This window comes from Patella vulgata, chromosome 8, assembly GCF_932274485.2.
Source record: "Patella vulgata chromosome 8, xgPatVulg1.2, whole genome shotgun sequence".
Taxonomy (NCBI): Eukaryota; Metazoa; Mollusca; class Gastropoda; family Patellidae; genus Patella; species Patella vulgata.
Genome location: NC_065886.2, coordinates 36,637,977 through 36,660,355, shown reverse-complemented (window position 1 = coordinate 36,660,355; position 22,379 = coordinate 36,637,977). Strand labels below are relative to the sequence as shown.

General features: G+C 37.6%; 2 protein-coding genes across 2 annotated transcripts in view; one reads left to right on the top strand and one right to left on the bottom strand.

The window, feature by feature from the left end:
* Positions 1–177: 177 nt before the first annotated feature.
* On the bottom strand, positions 178–9,036 carry LOC126830445 (protein arginine N-methyltransferase 9). The gene is made up of 9 exons (XM_050560833.2): positions 8,714–9,036; positions 8,001–8,237; positions 7,466–7,633; positions 5,911–6,004; positions 4,380–4,468; positions 3,298–3,668; positions 2,377–2,941; positions 1,412–1,568; positions 178–925 (listed from the first exon to the last, which is right to left on the bottom strand). The coding sequence occupies exons 1-9, from the start codon at positions 9,034–9,036 to the stop codon at positions 551–553; spliced, it is 2,379 nt and encodes a 792-aa protein (XP_050416790.2). The 3' UTR covers positions 178–550.
* Positions 9,037–15,151: 6,115 nt separating this feature from the next.
* LOC126830553 (uncharacterized) overlaps positions 15,152–22,379 on the top strand; it is a 33,750-nt gene continuing 26,522 nt past the window's right edge. Inside the window, exons 1-4 of the mRNA XM_050560946.2 lie at positions 15,152–15,385; positions 17,381–17,525; positions 18,658–18,879; positions 20,016–20,229. Of these exons, the coding sequence (XP_050416903.2) occupies positions 15,329–15,385; positions 17,381–17,525; positions 18,658–18,879; positions 20,016–20,229 (638 nt within the window). The 5' untranslated portion in view covers positions 15,152–15,328. The remainder of the gene's footprint in view (positions 15,386–17,380; positions 17,526–18,657; positions 18,880–20,015; positions 20,230–22,379) is intronic.

The following is a 22,379-nucleotide window of genomic DNA, read 5'->3' as shown; positions in this document are numbered from 1 at the left end:
TTAAATTTTTCCATGGTTTTTATCTGTGCTAAAATATACTTCATTTTGAACCCGTTTGCTGTTAAAATTATTTTCAGTTTAATCCCTAGCTATCAGTATCAGGCTCACATTCCATGTACGCAATTCAGCCAGCAAAAAGTCAGTCTAATGCAAATGTAATGGGACCGTTTCCATGAAAGTGTTTCCACACGACTTTATTGCTGGATTTTTTTCTTGCTTGAAGTATGTGCAGGTTTACATTCTGGTGCACAAACTCAGGTTCTCTTCCACTAAGTTAATCAATCGCTCTTGTTGCTGTAAATGGCAGATATTTTTGGATATGGTATTGTTATAAAAAAGGCAGTGACTGAACGTAAACAATGTCTGGCTTCATGCTGTAAAGAGAAATCCTCACTTATGATGTTAATCACATGGGATTCCATAAACTTTTCAGTGATTTTTCTGTACACATGGAAATACACAAGTGACAGACCTTATGATGATCAAAAGCACATGCGTTGGGCCACTTGACCACAAAACGCCCCAGGGAAAAAGCCATAAAGGAAGTTATTTATGAATTTTGGTTTATTTGTAGTGATTTAAGTTCTAGACAACTGTTCTCTAAATTCACTTCTAACTTTATCATTCCTCCTTCTATCAATTCAACTTCCTCCTTTATCATCATACAAGCCTGCTTCCAATGACTGGTATAATCAAGAGTACAAATTTTAAGATCATCCAGTACTACAAGTTCAAACCAGTAAACAAGAGCAGTAATAGAACCTGATTCTAGAATATTTACATCCAGTATTGCCGATTGTTCGAGGAAGGAAGTCGGTTCGTTTGTTGACGAGTCAGGATTTAAGGAGAAATCAAACATCAGAAATGATTCTGTTAATTTTTTATGCTGCAATGTGTGAAGATCAACATCCACATGAGTTGAACTCTGGAAAAAAAAAAGATTCAAAATATGTTGACGGTTATTTGGTGAGTGGTTATTTGGTTAATAAAATAGAGATTTTATTTAACAAATAAAAGACACATATACCAGACTAAAAGATAACTACTGATTTCGACTTCCGTTTATATACACATTAAAGAGTAGGCTTAAGAAGACATACTGGTCTAAAAATTATTTAAGTCATGTCAATCTTAAATTCCTGTTACTTTCTGTCTTAGAATGTCAGTCATAAACATAATCTATAGTTTTCTCTCTTTAAACAGAATGTACTGGCTTATGAATGTAAGAGTTTTATGTGTTTTTGTTTTGAAACATAGTAGACTTACATTATGTTAATATACCACAAGTTAGTACATGTCCTCTCCAGGAGCAGGACAATTGTCCTTGATGGCAATTATCCAGCCAATAGTTGCCTGTAGTAGTATATCTGTACAATTGTGTACAAAATCATTAGCTGATTTATTTACCCACCTGGAAATCATTAATAAATTCCGCTATATGATAACCCGATGTCTGTTCCGTGCCAATAACACGACTCACTCGTAACAAGTCACATGACTCAACACATATACCATAAATCTTTAACTTATTTGGTAAAATTACTCCATGATCACTTAATGACGTTACTCTGAATACAAGAATAAAAAATATAACAGACAATTATTTTAGGGGCGTGTAATGTGCGAAAATCTGTCCTAGTATGAGATGGTTATAGTAGAAATATGTGAATCTCTGCCATGGTAAGAGATGTTCAGGACCTTGGAACATGTGAAACTCTGCTGTAGTATGTTATGTTCAGGATTTGGGAACATGTGAAACTCTGCCCTAGTACTAGTAGGTGATGTTCAGGACTTAGGAACATGAGAATCTCTGTCCTAGTACGTGATGTTCAGGACATGGCATGGGATATGTAAAACTCTTTCCTAGTAGGACTTGTAAACATGTGAAACTCTGCCCTAGTACGTTATATTCAGGACATGGGAACATGTGAAACTCTGTCCTAGTCAGTGATGTTTAGGACCTGGGATGTGTTAAATTCTGCCCTAGTAGTTGATGTTCAGGACTTGGGAACATGAGAATCTCTGTCCTATTAGGTGACGTTCAGGACATGGGATGTGTGAAACTCTGCCCTAGTAGGTGATGTTCAGGACTTGGCAACATGTGAAACCCTGCCCTAGTGGGAAATGTTCAGGACATGGGATGTGTGAAACTCTGCCCCAATAGTAGATGATAAGGACTTCGGATGCGTGAAACTACAGTAGGGGGTGAGTTGGTGTTTTGAGTCGTATAATGCATATACTTCAAATATAAACAGTTACCATGTAACCAACAGTATAATTCTCTCCGTCACCATGGGTAACCAACGGTATGAAACTGTATATTATAATTTTCACATCACTTCTCAACTGACGATTGGTGTTGAAAAATCCACTCACCTGAGTAGTGCCATTTCTTCCAGAATTTGCTGTTTTAAAACTCCACAAGATTCGACTAAGTCACTGATAATAACATTGTACCTGTCGTCGTTAGCAACGATACACTTCCTATCTATAACACTCACTTTAACACGATTTATCTCACTTAAATGTTTTATATCTTCCATTTTATCTTCATCACAAGCTACACACACTTCAGTATATCCCAATAAGGCTGCCTGAAGACCAAGGGGAGATAATCCTTGACTACAATCTAACAAGGATAAGTTTTTTCTATTTTTAGCCAGTCGTAACCTTTCTATGGCGTGAAAGAACACCCTGTTTGAAGTTATGTCATTTAAATTTGCGATTTCGTGATGTTCTAATTGTAATGTGGTACAGTTATTTTCTGAAGCGGTTCTTTTGAATTTGGTGTCTAGTTTTTGACAGTTGTCGGCTAATATTTTCGAATCCTTCAGCGTTGATTTGATTTCACTACAAATGATTTTTAAATGGTTATCCTTTAATTGACAACCAATGTTGATTTCTTCACCTTGTTGTACATCTAAATGCTGACTATTTGAACCTGTTGAAACAATACAATATTTCTAATGCTTACAAAACAATTTATTTGCACAAAAAAATGTTCGTACTTTTCTACTCTGACTGAGCTAATAAAGATGAGCACATGTCATGTAGTAATTAGTATGTTATGAGGGAATTTTGCCCTGATAGTGGTGCTATGGCCTACTCTTATATTGAATTCCAACTGCCAAGGGATCTTTTACATGCACGCCAATGTGTCCTTGTCAGGCCTTCTGTCCTGCATCACTGAGTACTGACAAGGGGAAAACATGCCGGAAAATCTCCAGGTACCAACAAGAATTCAATATAAGATTAATCACACACCCAACAGTGATCAATAAATTAAATATTGTATACCTTTAATATTAATGTGTTGAGGAAGAACTGGATAGACAGCTTGTTCCCAACAATTTGTTGTATCGGGTCGTGTTGTTATGGTCATATCATCATCAAGATGAAGGTCAAACCATAGAACAATAGCATCTAAACGACCTGTTTTAACTACGGGTAAACAAGCAGTAAAATCCAACCCATTATTTAATCTCTCTATTTCGCTAAAATCATTAAAATTGATCGACAAAAGTTGAAGAGGGGAAGATAACTCGATGTAACCACCACGAATATTTGATAAATCTTCTGTTGTGTAGGGGTTGCTGTCAGTCAAGGTCGTCTTACAAACTATGGTGACACCATCTAGATCTACATTCTGTAAGACTGGATACACTAATCTATAATGTACAATTGACATATAATATTGATCTATAAGATCTGAAAGGCTGGATAATAAACTAATCTATAATATACAAATGACATGCTATATTGATCTGTAAGATATGTAAGACTGGATAAACCAATATATAATATACAAATGACATATCATATTGATCTATATTCTGTAAGACTGGATAAACTATAATATACAAATGACATACATCTAGTGAAACTATTATATCAATGATGCACTACTTTATTGGTCACAAAGAAATCTATCGTTCAATAACAAAAATATATTAATTCTAACCATTGGATTTACCTACAGACTTGGCAAGCCGAACTCTGGGGACTCTAGATCTAGGGGTCCTTCAGCCAAGGTGTATAATATTTTTGACACTCTCATATGCCTGTCATACATGCAGTGTAGTCTTAAACAGCCATCATCATCCTTGGCTTTACTCCAATGTATTTGAAACACATTTCCATCTTCTTCTGTTTGGGGATTGGGGAGGGGCCTCATAAGTGGAATAGTATACAGACTATCTTCATCTAAATCCTACCCCGATTCTAACAGAGGCTCAATTAGTGACCAATGAACAATAACAGTCATAATGTTTCAAATAACATTTTTACCCCACTAATAAAATAATTCTTAATGCGGCGGTAACATTTTTTTTTACTACGCTGCACCAAGCACTCGCTTATAGATATTACAAATATTTTACCTGTTTTTATTTCGAAGCGATTCCGCTTCTATGGCACAAATATAAACAGTTGCTCTACCTGGTATTATACAATCTTTTACCCCATTTTCCTGTAAAAATAAAACGGTCACATAAAAATAAACTAAAAAGATTATCTTTACTTTTTCATATAAAATCTGTCAGTGAAGATTACTAGACAAACCAAAGAAAGTCCACAAAGCTGGTCAAGAAACATTGTTCCATGGCATATATAATCAAGCTCAACATTAAAGATCCAAATTACACAAAGATCGACTGGATGCCATAAAACAGAGATAGACAACACAGTCATAGACTTACTGTAATCAGCAGGGGGGGGGGGGGGTGAATGAATGGTCAATGTGTGCGCGTTAGATCAGAAGGTCTGTCACTAAGTCAAGTGGGGTGATTTCGATTCCCTGCATGTGCGTGACAAGGAGTAGGGTTGCCTGTCCAGCCTTGTAGTTTTCTCTGCATCCTCTGGTTTCTTTCCACTGCTAAAGACCCCTATGTGCAAGTGAATTATTGAAATAAAATTGAACCATATGTTTGTCCCGAAAGGACTGAGTTTGTGTCGAGTGGACATTGAACCCCATTCCTCTCTCTCCGTAATCAACACCATCACAGACTTACCGTATTCAACACCATTATAAACTTACTGTATTCAACGCCATCACAGGCTTACTGTTTTCAACACCAACACAGACTTACTGTATTCAAGGCCATCACAGGCTTACTGTTTTAAACAACAACACAGACTTACCGTATTCAAGGCCATCACAGGCTTACTGTTTTAAACACCAACACAGACTTACCGTATTCAAGGCCATCACAGGCTTACTGTTTTCAACACCAACACAGACTTACAACGCCATCACAGGCTTACTGTTTTCAACACCAACACAGACTTTCCATATTCAATACCATCAAAGACTTACCATATTCAACACCATTACAGACATACTACATTCAACACCATCACAGACAGACTTATGATGATCAACACAATTACAGACTTATCATTATCAATGTAATCATATATTCACCTTAATCAACACAATCACAGACAGACTTACTACATGTATAATCAATGTAATCATATATTTACCCTTCAATAGAAGGATTGATCTCGCTTTAACTTCGTTCATCTTACCAAGGCCTTCAAGTAGTACCCTGGTTGGGAGCCTAACAGATTCCTTGATCATCGCGAATACCAAGTCTCACGCTTTCCAGCTAAAATGTCTACCTGTGATAATCAAGTTTCAAAGTTCAAGGTTCTTTCAATGTCAAGGTTTCCGTGGAGGTTGCTATGTCATAACCTATAATTGAATGCTACTGTTCACGTGTCTGCAGATAACGCAGCTATAAGTTCGGGAATTCTAAAGTAATCTAGCCACGCCCAGATGTTGTAAAACTTGCAGTCGTTGCTTCAGGAATATGATATTTACCATAATCAACACAATCACAGGCAGACTTACCATAATAAACACAATTACAGACTAATCATATTCAATACAATCAAAGACAGACTTACCTTAATCAGTGATTTATGTGCATGTATTAATGTTGTTAAAATATTTTCACCAAACAAACCAGCATCAAACGTCTCAGTTACTACTACATCTACTCTATAATTAAATAAAATATGTTTCCATAATCAAGCCTATAACAACTAGGTCGTTCAGTGTCAGTACAGTGTGCCGGACAAGGAACATTGTCTATTCACTGTGACTAACATATGGTTCAATTTTATTTAAATAATTTGCTTGCCCATAGCAGTTTGAGGAAACCGGAGGACCCGGAGAAACCCACATGTTGGACAGACGACCCTACTCCTTGCCACATACAAGCAGGGAATCAAAACCATGCCACTTGTCTCAATGAAAGGCCTAGAGAATTCACATGCAAGCGTTAAACCACTAGACCACCCAACCGCCCCACTGACAATGAACCACTTCACGTCATTGATAAGATTCCCACATAACAAATAACTTTTATTGCTGTACTACCCGAGATTCATGATTAATTATCAACACAATACTTAGTATAATCCTCTGTTGACAACTATGTATACAACTCTATAACACCAATCATGAGATAATGTGACTTCTATATGTGTGTATTATTCTGTACAGACCCTAAAATTGTATTGTGACATGGCAGACGCAGAGGTCGATCGTAGCCATGTTTGGAAATTGGCTTTTTCCAACAATGCGCTATTTTTCCAGCATGCAAAATGACCGATGGGTCAGATCTAGTTTTGGTCATTTTCCATAGCCCTCGGTTTCGATCGGTATATGGCCGACATGGAACCCATGTGTTAGATGTACCGGTTGATGTATGCATAAAAGATTAAAAAAGAACCCTTGGAATTTGATGACTAGTAGACGGAAACACTGCTGTAGCTCACTGAATGGCATAGGTCCGTTTTTAATAGCCTGGTTTGTGAAGAAAAGTGGGACATAAAACCTATTTTTATTTCAATTGAATTGAGTCATGTAATCAATGAATATCTGCCAGGAACTGAAAGGACTAAATGAACTAAAAGCTGAAAAAACAATATGATAAATGTTTGTGTTCTATATTTGTTATATATTACCTCATTACAGCATTGTTGCTTCCGTCTCCAATGTACTAGGAATGGTATACTGTACAAGTATCTGGATACCCACTAGGAATGGAATCCCAAACAAGTATCTGGATATCCACTGGGAATGGTATACCGTACAAGTATCTGGATATCCACTGGGAATGGTATACCGTACAAGTATCTGGATACCCACCAGGAATTGAATACCATACAAGTACCTGGATTCCTACTAGGATTGGAATACCGTACAACTTATATGGTAAAAGTATCTGGCCACTAGGAATGGAATATCGTACAACTTGGATGGTAAAAGTACCTGGATTCCTACTATGATTGGAATACCACACAAGTATCTGGATTCGACTAGGATTGTAACCCTGTTTTATATGGATGGAATACTACAAGTTATCAGGTATTCAGGGAGTATAACCCTATGCTACAGAATAAATTATAAACATTTCCTCAACACAATTCTTCGGTAAAAAAAAAACAGATTTACCGTTCAGGCATATCCTCAGGTATGTGTAAATCTGTAGAATTTTTACACATCAACTTTATTGTTTTCTCGGGGTCATTTTTTGCTAAGACATCTTTGGCCACTTCATGCATAGTTTTTGATTTCTCGCAAGCATACACCGACCTGGCACCACTTTCCACAGCATATAAACTACAAAAATAAAATATTCAATTTGATTAAGCTGTGTCTTTATTCTCAGAGTAAGCATTGGAACACTTCATATCACTCTACTATTGGAACACTTTATATTACTTTACTATTGGAACACTTTATATTACTTTACTATTGGAACACTTTATATTACTTTACTATTGGAACACTTTATATTACTTTACTATTGGAACACTTTATATTACTTTACTATTGGAACACTTTATATTACTTTACTATTGGAACACTTTATATTACTTTACTATTGGAACACTTCATATCACTTTACTATTGGAACATTCATCAACTCACACACATAGATGTACAGTTTTTTTTATTGTAATCAGATTCTCAATAAATATTGTACCTGAGCAATCCAGTTCCAGCCCCAATATCCAGAATAGTTTGAACTCCATTAGAAACACTCTTTAAAATAGCCTGTTTGTAGGCTGTGTTTCTAGTGATATCGTTCAACATACGGAAATGCCATCTATCTACCAAATAACTACAAATATTCTCCAAGTTCTGTCTGGCAGCTACGTAATCTGGTGCTAATCGAATGGCTTTTCTGATATACATAGCCCCTTCATCTATGTAACCAAGTCTGAAAATATATAATGTTCACAGTCCAAATTGCCTACTTTTGGAGGCAGATCACCATTAAATAGTAGTACCTATTTATACATGTAGCAACTCTCTCTATCTTTCTCTTTTCTCGTTTTCATGGACATTTTTGTTGATTTTTTGGTCTAGAATAGACGTAGAGGGTTTGATTTAATTTTCTGTCATGTTTTGGTAAATATTTATGATTTAGAAGCGGAAGGATAACAGAGTTAACAGGTTGGTTAAGCTAGTGGTATGTACAGCGAATAGTTTAGTATGCTATTTCAAGTTAGTATATCTTAAAATTTTGGTGGTCAACGTCATACAAAAATGACAATTTGGCATAAAGTATGGTGTATAATCAAATACATGTATATACATACATATAAATTATTATGATCATTGATATGAGTTGAAATAATGGTGGATTTGGGTAAATCGTGCTGCCATACTGTATCATCAATTTAGATACCATACCTAAATAGCTGTGCACCAATATTATTCAAAGCAGTTTCACACTCAGGAAAAACATCACATGCTTGTTCATAACATTTAAATAAATCTTCAATTCTATTTTGAGTTTCTAATTCTTCAGTCCATTCTCTCATGACATAGGTAAAGTCTTTCTTTAGTTTGTTTTTGAAAGAAGAGTCTAATTTGAATACCAAAAGATAATGTGCAAAAGCCCTGCCATAGTTCCTATTAAGGAGACAAGTATTTGCACTCTTTAGAGAAGTTTCCACGATAAATTTAGCTTTATCATCTCCGCTTGTATTCAAAAAGGCCGCATTAGCTGCCATATTGAATTGTTTACTTCCGATTTACAACAATGGTTTTATCACAAAGAGTAACCTGGATTTACATCGAATATACTGGGTGCGTCTTTTAACGGCCGAAGACCACCGGAGAGATTATGACATTCTATTATGACATTCAACTATTTTTTTGAATTGTCAGATATACTCTTACAGTTTCATATAACAACTTTTGGTCTTCGAAAGAATTATTAGTGGGCAGAAATTCGCCCATGTACCTGTTATCACCCGTCACTTCAATCAGTTATACAGAGGGATTACTCGTGTTTTCCTTTTGCGTTCGTCAATTCCGATTGTTGAAGCATTGATTACGCCTCTATCGTAGCAATGATCTCTGTGATAAAATAATATTTGGAATGTGTTTAACCAGTTCTATCAAATATGTGATAATGACAGGCACCAATATTGTCCTTTAACGCATTTTCCGGCTTTTTCAGCCCATGAGTGGGCTTCTGCGACTCGAAAGTGGTCAAATATAGGCTATGGAGCAGGTTTTGTAATCAATTGATCACAATAATGTTACAGGCCTGTAGCTCCCCTAATTTCTAATTCATCTGATCCAAAGGGAAGGGGCGTACATAACGATTTTGTTTGGGGGGGGGGGGTGTTTAGCCAAAATGCGACCGACTGATGCACATACCCCCAGTACGAGTGACGCAGTCAGGAGTCGTGCACCACAGGTGCGAGTTTTCTAGGGGCCATGTGCAGAGCAGATCTAGAAGCTGGGAATAGGGGGTGGGTGGGGGTGGTTCCAAATCTAGGGCGCCAGCCACAATCCCACCCACAATGAATGTCAACAAAATACTGGCTATAACATTAAGCGGCCAGTAGAACATAGACAGTATTGTATAATTATATAGTTGTTCGCCGATCGTTGTTGTCTCGTTGTTTATGTCATATATAACACTGAGCAACCGGAGAAAATTGTGAAAAATTGAGTCAATATCCTAGCATTTGAGGTCATTGCTGGGAGAAAGTCTTGTGGACGAGATGACCAGTAATGTGAGCCAATGGGACGGAATCGAGCGCCGCAGGCGCGAAAAAATTTCAGATATGTAACTGAGCTTTTAATTTTTCGGGACTTGGCCCGGAAATTTTAGTCATTGTCATGGCAAATGGTACCAAATTTTCGCTAACGAGAGGATAAGAAATGAGACAGAATCTTGTGGCCTATCTGTCAATTTCGCCTGTTTTGTAATTGTTTGTTTACCTCATTAATTCATTTAGTCTGAGACCGACTCTGGTGAGTACCTTTTTTGAGACCGACTATTTTTTTTACCATGGGGGGGGGGGGGGACATTTCATAGAACAACATACTCACAACAGAATAAGAGTGACAAACATTTTTTCAAACATGACAAGCAGACATAGTTATTTTATACTATAGTTTTGTGCAGGGGCGTACATAACGATTTTGTTTGTGGGGTGGGGGGGGGGTGTTTAGCCAAAATGCGACCGACTGATGCACATACCCCCAGTACGAGTGACGCAGTCAGGAACCGCGCACCACAGGTGCGAGTTTTCTAGGGGCCATGTGCAGAGCGGGTCTAGAAGCTGGGAATAGGGGGTGGGAGGGGGTGGTTCCAAATCTAGGGCGCTATCCACAATTCGCCGATCGTTGTCTCGCCGGAAAGCAGTTTTATTTAAGTTGACATAAAGTTTATGTCATATATGTGCCTATAACACTGAGCAACCTGAGGAAATTTTGAAAAATGAGTCAATATCCTAGCATTTGAGGTTATTGCTTGAAGAAAGTCTTGAGGACGAGAGGACCAAAAATGTGAGCCAATGGGACAGAATCTCGAGATCTGCCCCTGTCAATTCCCCCTGTTTCGCAAGAGTTGACATAACATTTGTATAGTCTGACGCCCCACGACCCACACACCAGTATAAAGCCAGGCTGACACTTGCACGACTTTTGGCCACGATTTTGTCGTGGCAAGTCGTGCCATTTTGGGGCACGAACTGGGAGGCTCCCGCACTGTTCACGACTAGTTCACGCATAGTTCACGACGAGTTCACGACGAGTTCACGAATGCGTGCCCATCAGTGTCCACATTGACACGAGCTGGCACGACGAGTTCACGCATAGTTTGCGCATTGTTTACGCACTTCCCGCATTGGCACGACGAGTTTGCGCAATTCGGACGGTGTCGTGCCGACTTGGGCATGCCATATAAAAAGGGGGCCTCCACAACCCCTGGTCATTTTTGGATTGGCTGTGGAAGAGACAACATGCTGAATGTCAGAGACACAATCATTGCAGGGAATCGAATCGTGCCAATGCGTGCCACGGAATCGTGCAAGTGTCAGCCTAGCTTAACGGGGAGGTCACTATAGTCGTGAATATGATAGTGCTGAGACAGTATAAGAAACAGAGGAATAGAAGAATAATGTTATAACGGAATCGAGCGTCGCAGACGCGAAAAAATTCAGATATGTAACCGAGCTTTTTATTTTACGGAACTGGGCCTGAAAATTTTAGTCATTGTCATGGCAAATGGAACCAAATTCTCGCTAACAAGAGGATAAGAAATGAAACAGAATCTTGTGGCCTATCTGTCAATTTCGCCTGTTTTGTAATTGTTTGTTTGACTCATTAATTCATTTAGTCTGAGACCGACTGCGGTGAGTACTTTTTTTGAGACCAACTATTTTTTTGCCATGAGGGAAAAACATTTCATAGAACAACATACTCACAACAGAATAAGAGTGACAAACATTTTTTCAAATATGACAAGCAGACATGTTTATTTTATACTATAGTTTTGTGTGACGTATGCAATTTAGGCTCACGGATTCACACAAATACATAGTATTTGGGATCTATTCTGGCATTGTTTGTTTGCCTCATTAATTCATTGAGTCGCCGATGCATAATTTTGAGACCGACTGCAGTGACTGCACTTATTTTGAGACCGACTATTTTTCTCCCTGGGGGAAATTTTGTTCATAGTCAAACATACTCACAACAGAATAAGAGTGAAGCACAACATTTTTTCAAACATGATAAGTTGACAAGGTTATTTTATACTAAAGTTCTGCGTGAGTAGCGTGACGTATGTAGTGAGCACTTATTTTGATACCGACTGCTCTTATTTTGCGACCGACTGCACTGATTTTGCGACCGACTATTTTTCTTCCGGAGGGGGGGGGGGGGGGTGTACCACCCCCACACCCCCTACATTTACGCCCCTGCCAAAGGGTACTACTACACTCGAACACTCAAACGCTAAATCTTGTATTATTGTTAAGATATTTATTTTGTTTTGGAAAGCACATGTATTTTAATGATCTTTCCAGAGTTTGATATCTTGTATTTTGAGACCAATCGGTGGTCAGTTGAAAGGTATCGGCTGAAAATGAAAAATAAAATATGTAATATACAATGTATTGTGCATTATGTGAAATCATAAGTTGACTTGTAGAGTAAAGTTGGCGGTATATATTTATTTATCGGCGGTCATTTCCGTGTAGCAAAGCAAAGGTTGTTTGTTGTTATTTATTACAGATTTAACGTCCAATACAATAAATATATATTATGGACAAGTTGATTTAATTAAATTATTTACACTTGAAAATTGTTATAAACACAAAATAAAAAAGTCCTCGGATATCAAAAGTTCCTTAAAGCACACTTATAAACTCGATGTTGTGAGAAGAGATGGCAGGTCATCTTCTCCCCTTGTCATAATGAGTTAAAACAGGAGGTCCAGCTGACTGATGTTCGCCGTCATCAGAGCGGATAGAAAACTCCGTGGGGAAAAAGAATCTGCTAGCTTTATGTGGAAAAGCGAAGTGCTCTCAGTAAAAAGCACATAGCTGGACCCGTGGATTATTTGCATATTAAAAGTTCCCTATGGTTAAAAATTAATTAAAAGTTCAAGACTTCAAAGTTTAAAAGTAAAACTCGCGGTCGTTGATTTAGGAACTGAACTAAAGTATTTCAAGAAATTTGTTTGAATTTTAAGAATCATTATTTGAAAATATTACCCAGTGACGGATCATCAGGTCGACAGACGCGAGGACATCCTAGTGGGGGTCAGGGGGGTTCTCTCCCCGCGGAGTTGAAGGAGTCTGGGGCTCCTCCACCGAGAATTTTTTTGTACTGGAGACGCCTACACTGGACCTGTGGGCCCTACCTCAGGGGTAAAATATCGAATTTTCTCTCCGGATTCGGTGTTTTCTTTCAGTTTTAGTGTTTGAGATTTTAAAAAAGAAATCTTGGGTCGGAGGCCGGTGCCTCTGCTATAATCCGCTATTGACTGTCTTACGGAAAATATAATCATAAATGCTGGAAATGTAATAGTCCCCACTCTGATTTTTGTTAATGTATGAGAACAATCGCTGGTCGGTGGCGGTCATTTGAAAGGAATTGGCGATCTAATATTATATGGAAAATATAATTATAAAGATAGAAGAAGATTCTATCATCTATGTTCGTGGAAATATAATAGTTCCTATTTCGAATTGTATTAATATGTTTGATTTTGAGAACAATCGGCGGTGGTCGGCGGTCAATTAAAAGGAATCGGCTTTCGTGGGTGGTCATCGGCGGTGAACAGGCACTTTTTAAAAGTTCATACTAAATTGTTTTTGATAAAAGCATCTATTTCTATACAAATTATGGCGATATGCGTTGAAAATTTTATTCGTTTGCGGAGTTGATGAAAAAATCAATTTTATAAGCGCAATTGTGGCCACCTGCAGATTTCGTCATAGGTCACGAGATTTAAACAGGGCTACTCTTATATTGAATTCCAGCTGTCTTTTAAGTCCACACCAATATGTACACGAGACCTCGGTTTTTCGTTCCCGAAAGTCCATAAGTTATCAGTTGCCAGACCCTCCGTCCAGCACCACTGTCAAAGAGGAATCACGCCGGAAAATTCCCGATGAGCTTTCTGGCCCACCGCAAGGATCGAACATGGGGCCCCAACGTTAGCGAGTCAACGTCTTACTCACTGAATCAGCGTGGTTCCCAGAAAAGTAGGACGTTAAACCCATACATTGTGCTATCAGGGAAATTGTTCCCGCACATCGGCGCTAAGACCTACTCTTATATCGAATTCCAACTGCGAATGGATCTTTTACGTGCACGCCAATGTGTACACGGGAGCTTGGTTTTTAGTCCCATCCGAAAGACTAGACAGATGTCCTTGTCACCCCCACCCCCCACCTTCCTGCAACCCCGATAATGGGAAAACCACGCGGAAAGTTCAGATGAACTTTCTCTGCCAACACAGGGAGCGTGTTCCCGCGATCTCCAGGCTAGCGGGCCAGCGTACTCACATGGCCACCGTGGCTCCCGGCGCAGAACAGTAGGAATTAAACCCCATTTCATTTCATTTTCCCACTTTTCTGCACCAATCGGACTATAGAAGATAGACCTGCTCTATGAGAGTGCTATGACGGAAATTTTCAGTGGACTTTGGCATTTCTTCATCGAATTTCAACTATAAAGGATTCTTTTATCTGCACGCCAATGTGTACACAGGAGCTTGTGTTTTTGGGCCACTGTTCTTTACCAAGTCTCTTGTCCTGCACTACTGACAGGGAGACACCACGCAGCAAAATCCCGGCCGGAGAGACTTTCTTGACCAACACCAGAATCAGTGCACATAATCATACTGTGTACTGAGAGAGGAACATGGCCGACAACCTGACATCACGACATGGTACCAACCAGCCACCATACTGCACCGATGTCACCCCTATCAGGAATTGTAGGGCTATACCTATTTCTTAAGGCGAACCTAACATTTCGTCGATAGATGTAAATAAGGCTAGGACACGTGATTGGTAGCGATATTAGGGTTAGAATAAGTGTTATGGCTACGCCCAGGGTTAGGGTTAGCGTTGAGAATTACCGCTAGCTGCCATGTTTACATCTCGCGACCTTTCGCCAAATTTTAAGTTGGCCTTATGAAATAGATCTAACCCATAGAGGTGTATATATTGTCAATATATATACACCTCCATGATCTAAAAGTGATTGTAGTGACCTAATCAATATGGTGTAATTGAGTGTGACAGAAACCGGAAATACAAAAAATGTCGTGACGTCACCCAGTGAGCGTTACTATGAATAGATCACACTGATCCGCAGTGAATATTCGCTTGGCCACTACAAGACTTTGGTTTATAAAGTGTTAGGTGTTTCAGTTTTATTATTATGTGTTGAAATTATTGTGATGATATTTTCAGATCGAGGATAAAGATATTTTTCGGGGTTTTTCTCAGCTTACAACAGTCAAAGTGACAATTTTTGTTATTTATGATGGCGAGGAACGACAAAAGATATACAAACAACATACAACACGTACTTGTAAAGGTGGTATCTATTTAGTTTTAATTTAATCTTTGTTGGTTATATTGATAAATAATTATACAAATTCAACTAGATCCTTTCTTGATGCAAATCAGAAATGGGATGTGAAGGTATGGCGTCGCTAAGGAATAACACATGCAGTTGTTGGAAACGATGAGACGAGGAAGTATTTAATGAATGAGTCACAAAATATGTTTTAAAGTGAGCTATACCTGAAACTCAGAATTCTCTTAAAACTAGGAAATTTCCGAATTTTTTTTTAAAGGGTTTTACGAATTCCGAGTTTTATGTATATGGCTCAGATATGATTAAACGAGGAATGTCGTGGTTTTGAGGACAACGAAAGTTGAAAACAGGAAGGATTTCACGAGTGACAAAAGACTCACAAATATCTTTCGAGGCCTAATTAATAAACACTCGGTATTCCCGGAGAACTCCGAAATCGCGGGGTAAAGTTTTTCTAATTGTTGTGTTTGGCTCAGTCAATGAATTGCGTAAGGGCTAAGAAAGTTGAAAACGAGGAAGGATTTAATTATGGTATCGGGTTCAAAATGCAGTCTAGTATGGTGGCCTATCGTTATCATTCAGGATTTAACAAAATTTCTTTAAAAACCTAAATAAAATGAAATGAAAATGAAAAGAAAAATCAAAATCAAAAGTAAATTAAAAGCAAAAGTTCAAATCAAAACTAAAAATAAACCAAAAGCAAAAATAAAAATAAAAGTAAAAGTAAAACCAAAATGTAAATTAATCAAAACACAAATGAAAACTAAAATCATTTTTAAAAGTAATTTGAAATGTAAAACAAAAGTAAAAGTAAAAAGCAAAATAAAAATATTTGTCGGCCTATCGCTATCATTCCACCCGATTAGATTTTATTACATACTTCGAGAAGGTATTTGTTGAGTAATAAAACCTTCTAGTAGTTTATCGAGAGCTGGCCGTACAAATGGTACACATAAAACTGAATCAGAACAGTATTTTCTTATGGAATGCGAAAAGTGTAAAGATTTGCGAACACAATATATATATATCCAACCGTAAACATTACTGATCAAACCTTTTTTTTAATAATCTCTTCAATCCATCAAGCATCATTGTCCCGATCAGTGTTGCAGAATTTGTGATTTATATGTCTACATAATATTAATTATATTACCCGTATCTATTTTATGCGCGCATGTTGTTTTTTTGTCCTGTTTTTATTTTCTATATTATGTATACTGTATATGTATGATTTGTATATATTGTCTGTCTGTAAATTGATGCCCGTGTATAATGTATAATGTACGTGAAGTTAAAGGCCAGTCATCTTCTAGAAGGCTTTCGCATTACCGTCGTGGAACAGATTGGTAGATTCAAAGGAAATTTCTTTTTTCATAATTAAATTGATAAATTTAACTCGATCCATCAAGAACTGACAGAGTGTTTGAAAAAGTTCAGCATGATCATGGTGTGGTGCATCGGGTCGACCTGTCCTGCAATGAAGTGGACCAATCGGCTTCTAAATTATGTGCACCGAAAAGACCCTAAAATTATGTAGATCGACCAACCCCAGAAATTATGCGGGCCAAAACCTGTACAAAACCCAAAGTAACAACTGAAGCGATACAGTGTGCTATGGGGGGAAACTAGCCCGGACAGCGGCTCTACGGCCTAATCTTATATCGAATTTCAACTAACAAGGGATCGTTTACGTACATGCCAATGTGTACACATAACCATTTCGTCTAGGCCAATACGAAATTTATGAGGGGCCTACTCTTATATCGGATTTAAATTGTCAAGGGTTCTTTTGCCTGCATGGAACCATTCCTTAGTTAAACAGGTTGTGTAGCTAAAGGTTGGTGTATGATGTTGTGGTTGGGAGGGATTGTCAAGGTTTATATCAAGATTCAAAGCTATTGCGGATGGAATCTAAAAGAACAATATTTTGTTATTGGATGCAACTGGTAAGCAGGCAGTGGAATGTGTTGATGTTTATTGTATTTATTATAGAATATACCAGCAGATTGGAATGAATATATCGTTGTGGATTTTATGGAGGTTTGTAGCAATGATAAAGATGTTAAAACTGTAGAATGGTTTGGAGAAGTGAAAAGTATGGCATTAGTGGAATTCACAGAACCAATAACTGAAACTGGTATGAACGATTGAAATAGAGAACGAGACTACACGTCATATAGTCAAATTTTATTGCAAAATTCGCTTGCGCGGTGCGGTCTTTAACTGTTGGAAGAAACCGTAGGAGCCAGAGAAAACCCACAAGGTTGGACAGACGAATACTCTTTTTCACGTACCAGCGGGGAATCGACACCACGCCACTTGAATCAATGACAGACCTTATGATTTAAATGTTTTATGTAAACTCGCCTAGAGTATTTTACCACAATAGAAAATTAAAGATACACTGTATAACAATAAGATAAAGAGCTTGTCGTTCTTGCTATAATAGTTCAAAACTAGATAATTCATAGGTGTACAAACCGGGAGCTTTTTGTGGATATAAAAGGAAACATTTTATATTATCCCATCAAGAAAAATGACCATTGTATGGGTTATGCAATTCCCATTAGGAGTTCGGAGTTTCAGAAAACCACACAATTCTGAATTTGATTCAGGGTGTCTAGGTCTCAAACTCAAACTGCAGTCCCAGAAAATTCTCTCCGCTTCGAGGTTTTACTTATACGGTTATTTTGTGGTAAATTATGTAGGTTCATTTTTCGGAGGCCGTCGCCGATTTTTCGGGCAAAAATGATACAGCTGCCCAAGGTAAATCTGTCCGTACGCCTATTTGATAATTGAAAATGAAAATATTGAAAATTTCAGCCCAACAACTTTATTCTGAAACACGTTTATATGTTTAAAGTTTTGACAGAAATAACGTAAATTGTCCCTGACGATCACCGATTGACAGTTCATATATTCTCGAAAGTCAAGTATCATTGCCACGAGATATTTCTGAACGTGGATACCTTGTGGCGTGGGTAGGATTAGAATCGGATTCTGTCTGCCACCTGCCTGGGACTTCGCGTCGTGGGGCCCTGGCTCGTCCTCGTTTCGTTTGAAGCTCTCGTCGCCGTCGGAGTATTCGGGCCCGACAGATAATCAGGGCCTAGTCAGGGTCTGTAGAACGCTATACAATGATGGTGAGCGTACACGAAAAGTTGCGTTTGAATCCAGTTCAGCATGATTTTGGGTATTGAAAATGATAAACGAATAGTTATGTGATGAAAATAATTATCGAGTTTCCATCTTTTATTATATATTGTCAGAATTTGATGATCTGATTGAAAGAGGGGAATGTCAGAAAGAACAAATAAAGTTATCGCCCTTGATGGAACCTGACGGATTGATCGTACAGCGCGTTCCCACTGATACCACTTTGAACAAGGTCTGTTCATACTTCACTAAGTCACATGGCAAGAATATTATCACAGAGAAAAAACGTAATGAAAAACTGGAATGTGTGATTCTTCATATCAACAATATCAATGGTAACATATTTAATGTGTTGAATTTTTAATTACCCGTAATTAAGGGTTTTTTTCAGCCCAATCGTATTGAAATATTAGGCTGAATTGCAAAATCAGAGTGGACATTTTAAAGTCTACATTGGGAACTGTTGACTCCACACCGCCATATTTATGTATCTTAGATATACATGAAGTAATAATAGTTCTACTATCTAAGTCATGCGAGGCAACCCATTTCCCATGAGTTTTTTTTTATCGTCGGATGTTCTTAGTCACATAAATGTTATAAAATGTTAAAAACTTTATGGTGCTTGTTTATAGGGCTATTAATGTAATTTCAATGTATAGGATAAAGTGATTTATAGTCACATTTTTAAACAATTGAACGGCAGTCGTTTGCGTCTGCTTAGTCCATTCTACATTTTTAAATTATTTTTTGTCGTTTGTGAATCAGCCATTACCGGTACTAATTACTTTTGTTTTTCTTTCTTCATTACAAATGGCTCCGGAAACCATGAAACACAAGACTTGTTAGTGATTATGAAATGTTCACTATGACTTAAAAATTGGATGTTAGGATCCAATATTTTCACTGCAAGATAATAACATGTTGAATTCTAATTCGTGTTTTTAATTTCAAATACTATGGAAAATACTGAGTTAGAGGTTATGTCCCGTTAAAGATGGGATTGAGTTGGGTAATGCTTTTTAAAACCAATTGTTATAGATATGGTATATTATGTAGTTTTAGTTTTGTATGCCATGTCTGAATTATTTACGATCCCGTATAAAAATATTTGGCGAACTAAGCGAGTCAAAACATTTCTCGGTCTTGTACATATGGATTATTATAAAATGCTAATCTACGTCTTTCGTGACTGAAATTAAAGACCGAAATTTTATAATACTTCTGGAGTAGGTCGTTGATTATTATGTTCAGAAATATCACAATCTTACGACTTGAATAACTTGGAAATTGATTAGAGTGAATAGAAGAGCTAAACACTGGTGAAGCACCTTCTTTAATAGTTACCACCAGATCTTTGTTTTTACTTTAATGATTAAACGTAATCTGCTATTGTGATAACATGTGATTTACTCTATTGATTACACGTGATTTACTCCAATGATTACATGTACATGTGATTTAATTTCAGTTGTTGACGAGTTGATCAAGATAAAACTTCCAAGGGGCATGAAAGTAAAATTATTTTATAAAAGATTCCATGGTTATATAATAAGTCACTGTAACACGCTATTACCGCCACCTAGTCATACTAATGATGACGACGATGATGATGATGTAAAAGAAGACAGTGATAGAAACAATACCACCCCAGTGCAAAAGGTTTTACCATTTCCAGTAGCAAAGTAAGTACATTAATAATGCCAAATTGATCGTATAGACCTTGTTCCATCACTAATTGTGTAGAGTCTGTTCCATCATAAATTGCATAGAGCCTGTCCCATCACAAATCTTATAGAGCCTGTTCCATCACCAATTGTATCACTAATCGTATAGAGCCTGTCACATAATTAATTGTATAGAGTCTGTTTCATCACTAATTGTATAGAGCCAGTCTCACCACTAATCGTAGAGTTTGTTCCATCACTTACGTAAAGAACCCGTTTCATCACTAATTTTATAGAGCCAGTAACATCACTAATCGCTTACTTCATGTCCACCACTAATAGTAGAGCCAGTCCCACCACCAGTCATATAGAGTTCGTCCCATCGTATAGAGCCTGTTCCATCACGCTCCATCACTTATCATATAGATCACGCTCCATCATCCCTCATTAACTGTATAGAGCCTGTCCCATCACTAATCGTAGAGAGCTTGTTCCATCATTAATTGTATGGAGCCTGTTCCAACACTAGTAGTATAGAGCCAGTCCCATAGCCACCAATCGTGTAGAACTTTTCCCCATCTCTCATTCAATATATCATGTTCCATCACTAATCGCATATATCATGTTCCATCACTAATTGTATAGAATTGTGTAGAGCCTACTGTTCTGTTCCGACTGGGCTAATGAAGACGGACATTTGCCTCACAATGAGCTGTGAGGGAAAGGCCTACTTGTATACCGTTTTCCAACAAGCAAGGATCTTTTACGTGCACGCCAATGTGTACACGGGTCCTCTGTTTTTCGTCCCATCCGAACGACTAGACAGATGTCCTTATCAGCCTCCCCCCGGCCCATGCACCATTGACAAGGGGAAACCACACCGGAAAATCCCGATGAACACCGGGATCGAACCCGCGACATGCTAGTCGTGAGTTAGATCCCAAGTTGATCAAAACAAATAGTAGCAGGCTTGCTTACACTCGTAATTTATGAAAATATCACATGATCTACATTTGTATACAAAACCTGTTGCTCTGTATAAAACTAGCGAAATAATAACATTGTATTCAAACGATTATATATATATATATTTATATATAAAAATATATATACAGCTTCATCCTCAAAGCTATACGAATCATCCTGACTAACAACACTTTTACATTTGGCGAAACCAGTTACAAACAGATTCTTGGTATAGCGAGAGGGTACCAAGGCGGCACCACAATTAAGTAATTTAACAATGGGATTCCTTGAGGAAAAACTATACTCAATTGTAGAAATTGAACATGGGGTGGATTACAGATTATATTTAGAAAATCAGTTGAAACGATTCCTAGACGATACATTCTGTATTTGGAATGAACGAATTGGCAACATTGCAGATTTTCAAAAAATAATGAATGATTTAGATCTAAATATCAAATTCACAATTGAAACGAACGATCTGCAAATCGCATTCTTGGACGTTCTAGTGAAACGAAGGGGAGAACTCCTTATAACGGATATGTATTCTAAAGAAACAGATACGAAAAACTATCTTTCATATAAATCATGTCACCCACGCCATACCAAAAATAATATACCCTTTTCTTTAGCTAGAAAAATATGCACCATTGTGATAGATGAAGACCTCCGGGTTGTCAGATTAGGTGAGCTAAAGAGAAATTTATTGAAACAGTATTACCCTCTCGAGGTATTAGAAGTTGGGATAAATAAGGCTTTGGCAATTGATATTCAAACACTGAGGGCTACTAAAGCAAAAGACAGTTCGGATAATATTATTACCTTTGTCGCTACTCATAATCCCCAACATCCCAACTTCTTTAAAACAATGTACGAGAGTAGGGCAATCCTGGCATCAAACGACAACCTCAGAATGAAATTTGATAAGGTTCAATTCATTAAATCACAAAGACAGCCACCTAATCTGAAACGTCTCCTAACCAAAGCAAAATTCAATTCATCTATCACAAGGACCGGCTTTTATGTATCTAAATGCCCGGATCTTCGATGTAAATTTTGCGACATGGATATTTGATTGGAATTTAATACATTGCTGTATATATATATAGCCGAGTTACAGATCAAGTTTGCGGGTCCCTTTGTTGTCTTAAAATGAATTAACATTCTGTATCTCGGATTTTTTTTTTTTTCGTGTATTTGAT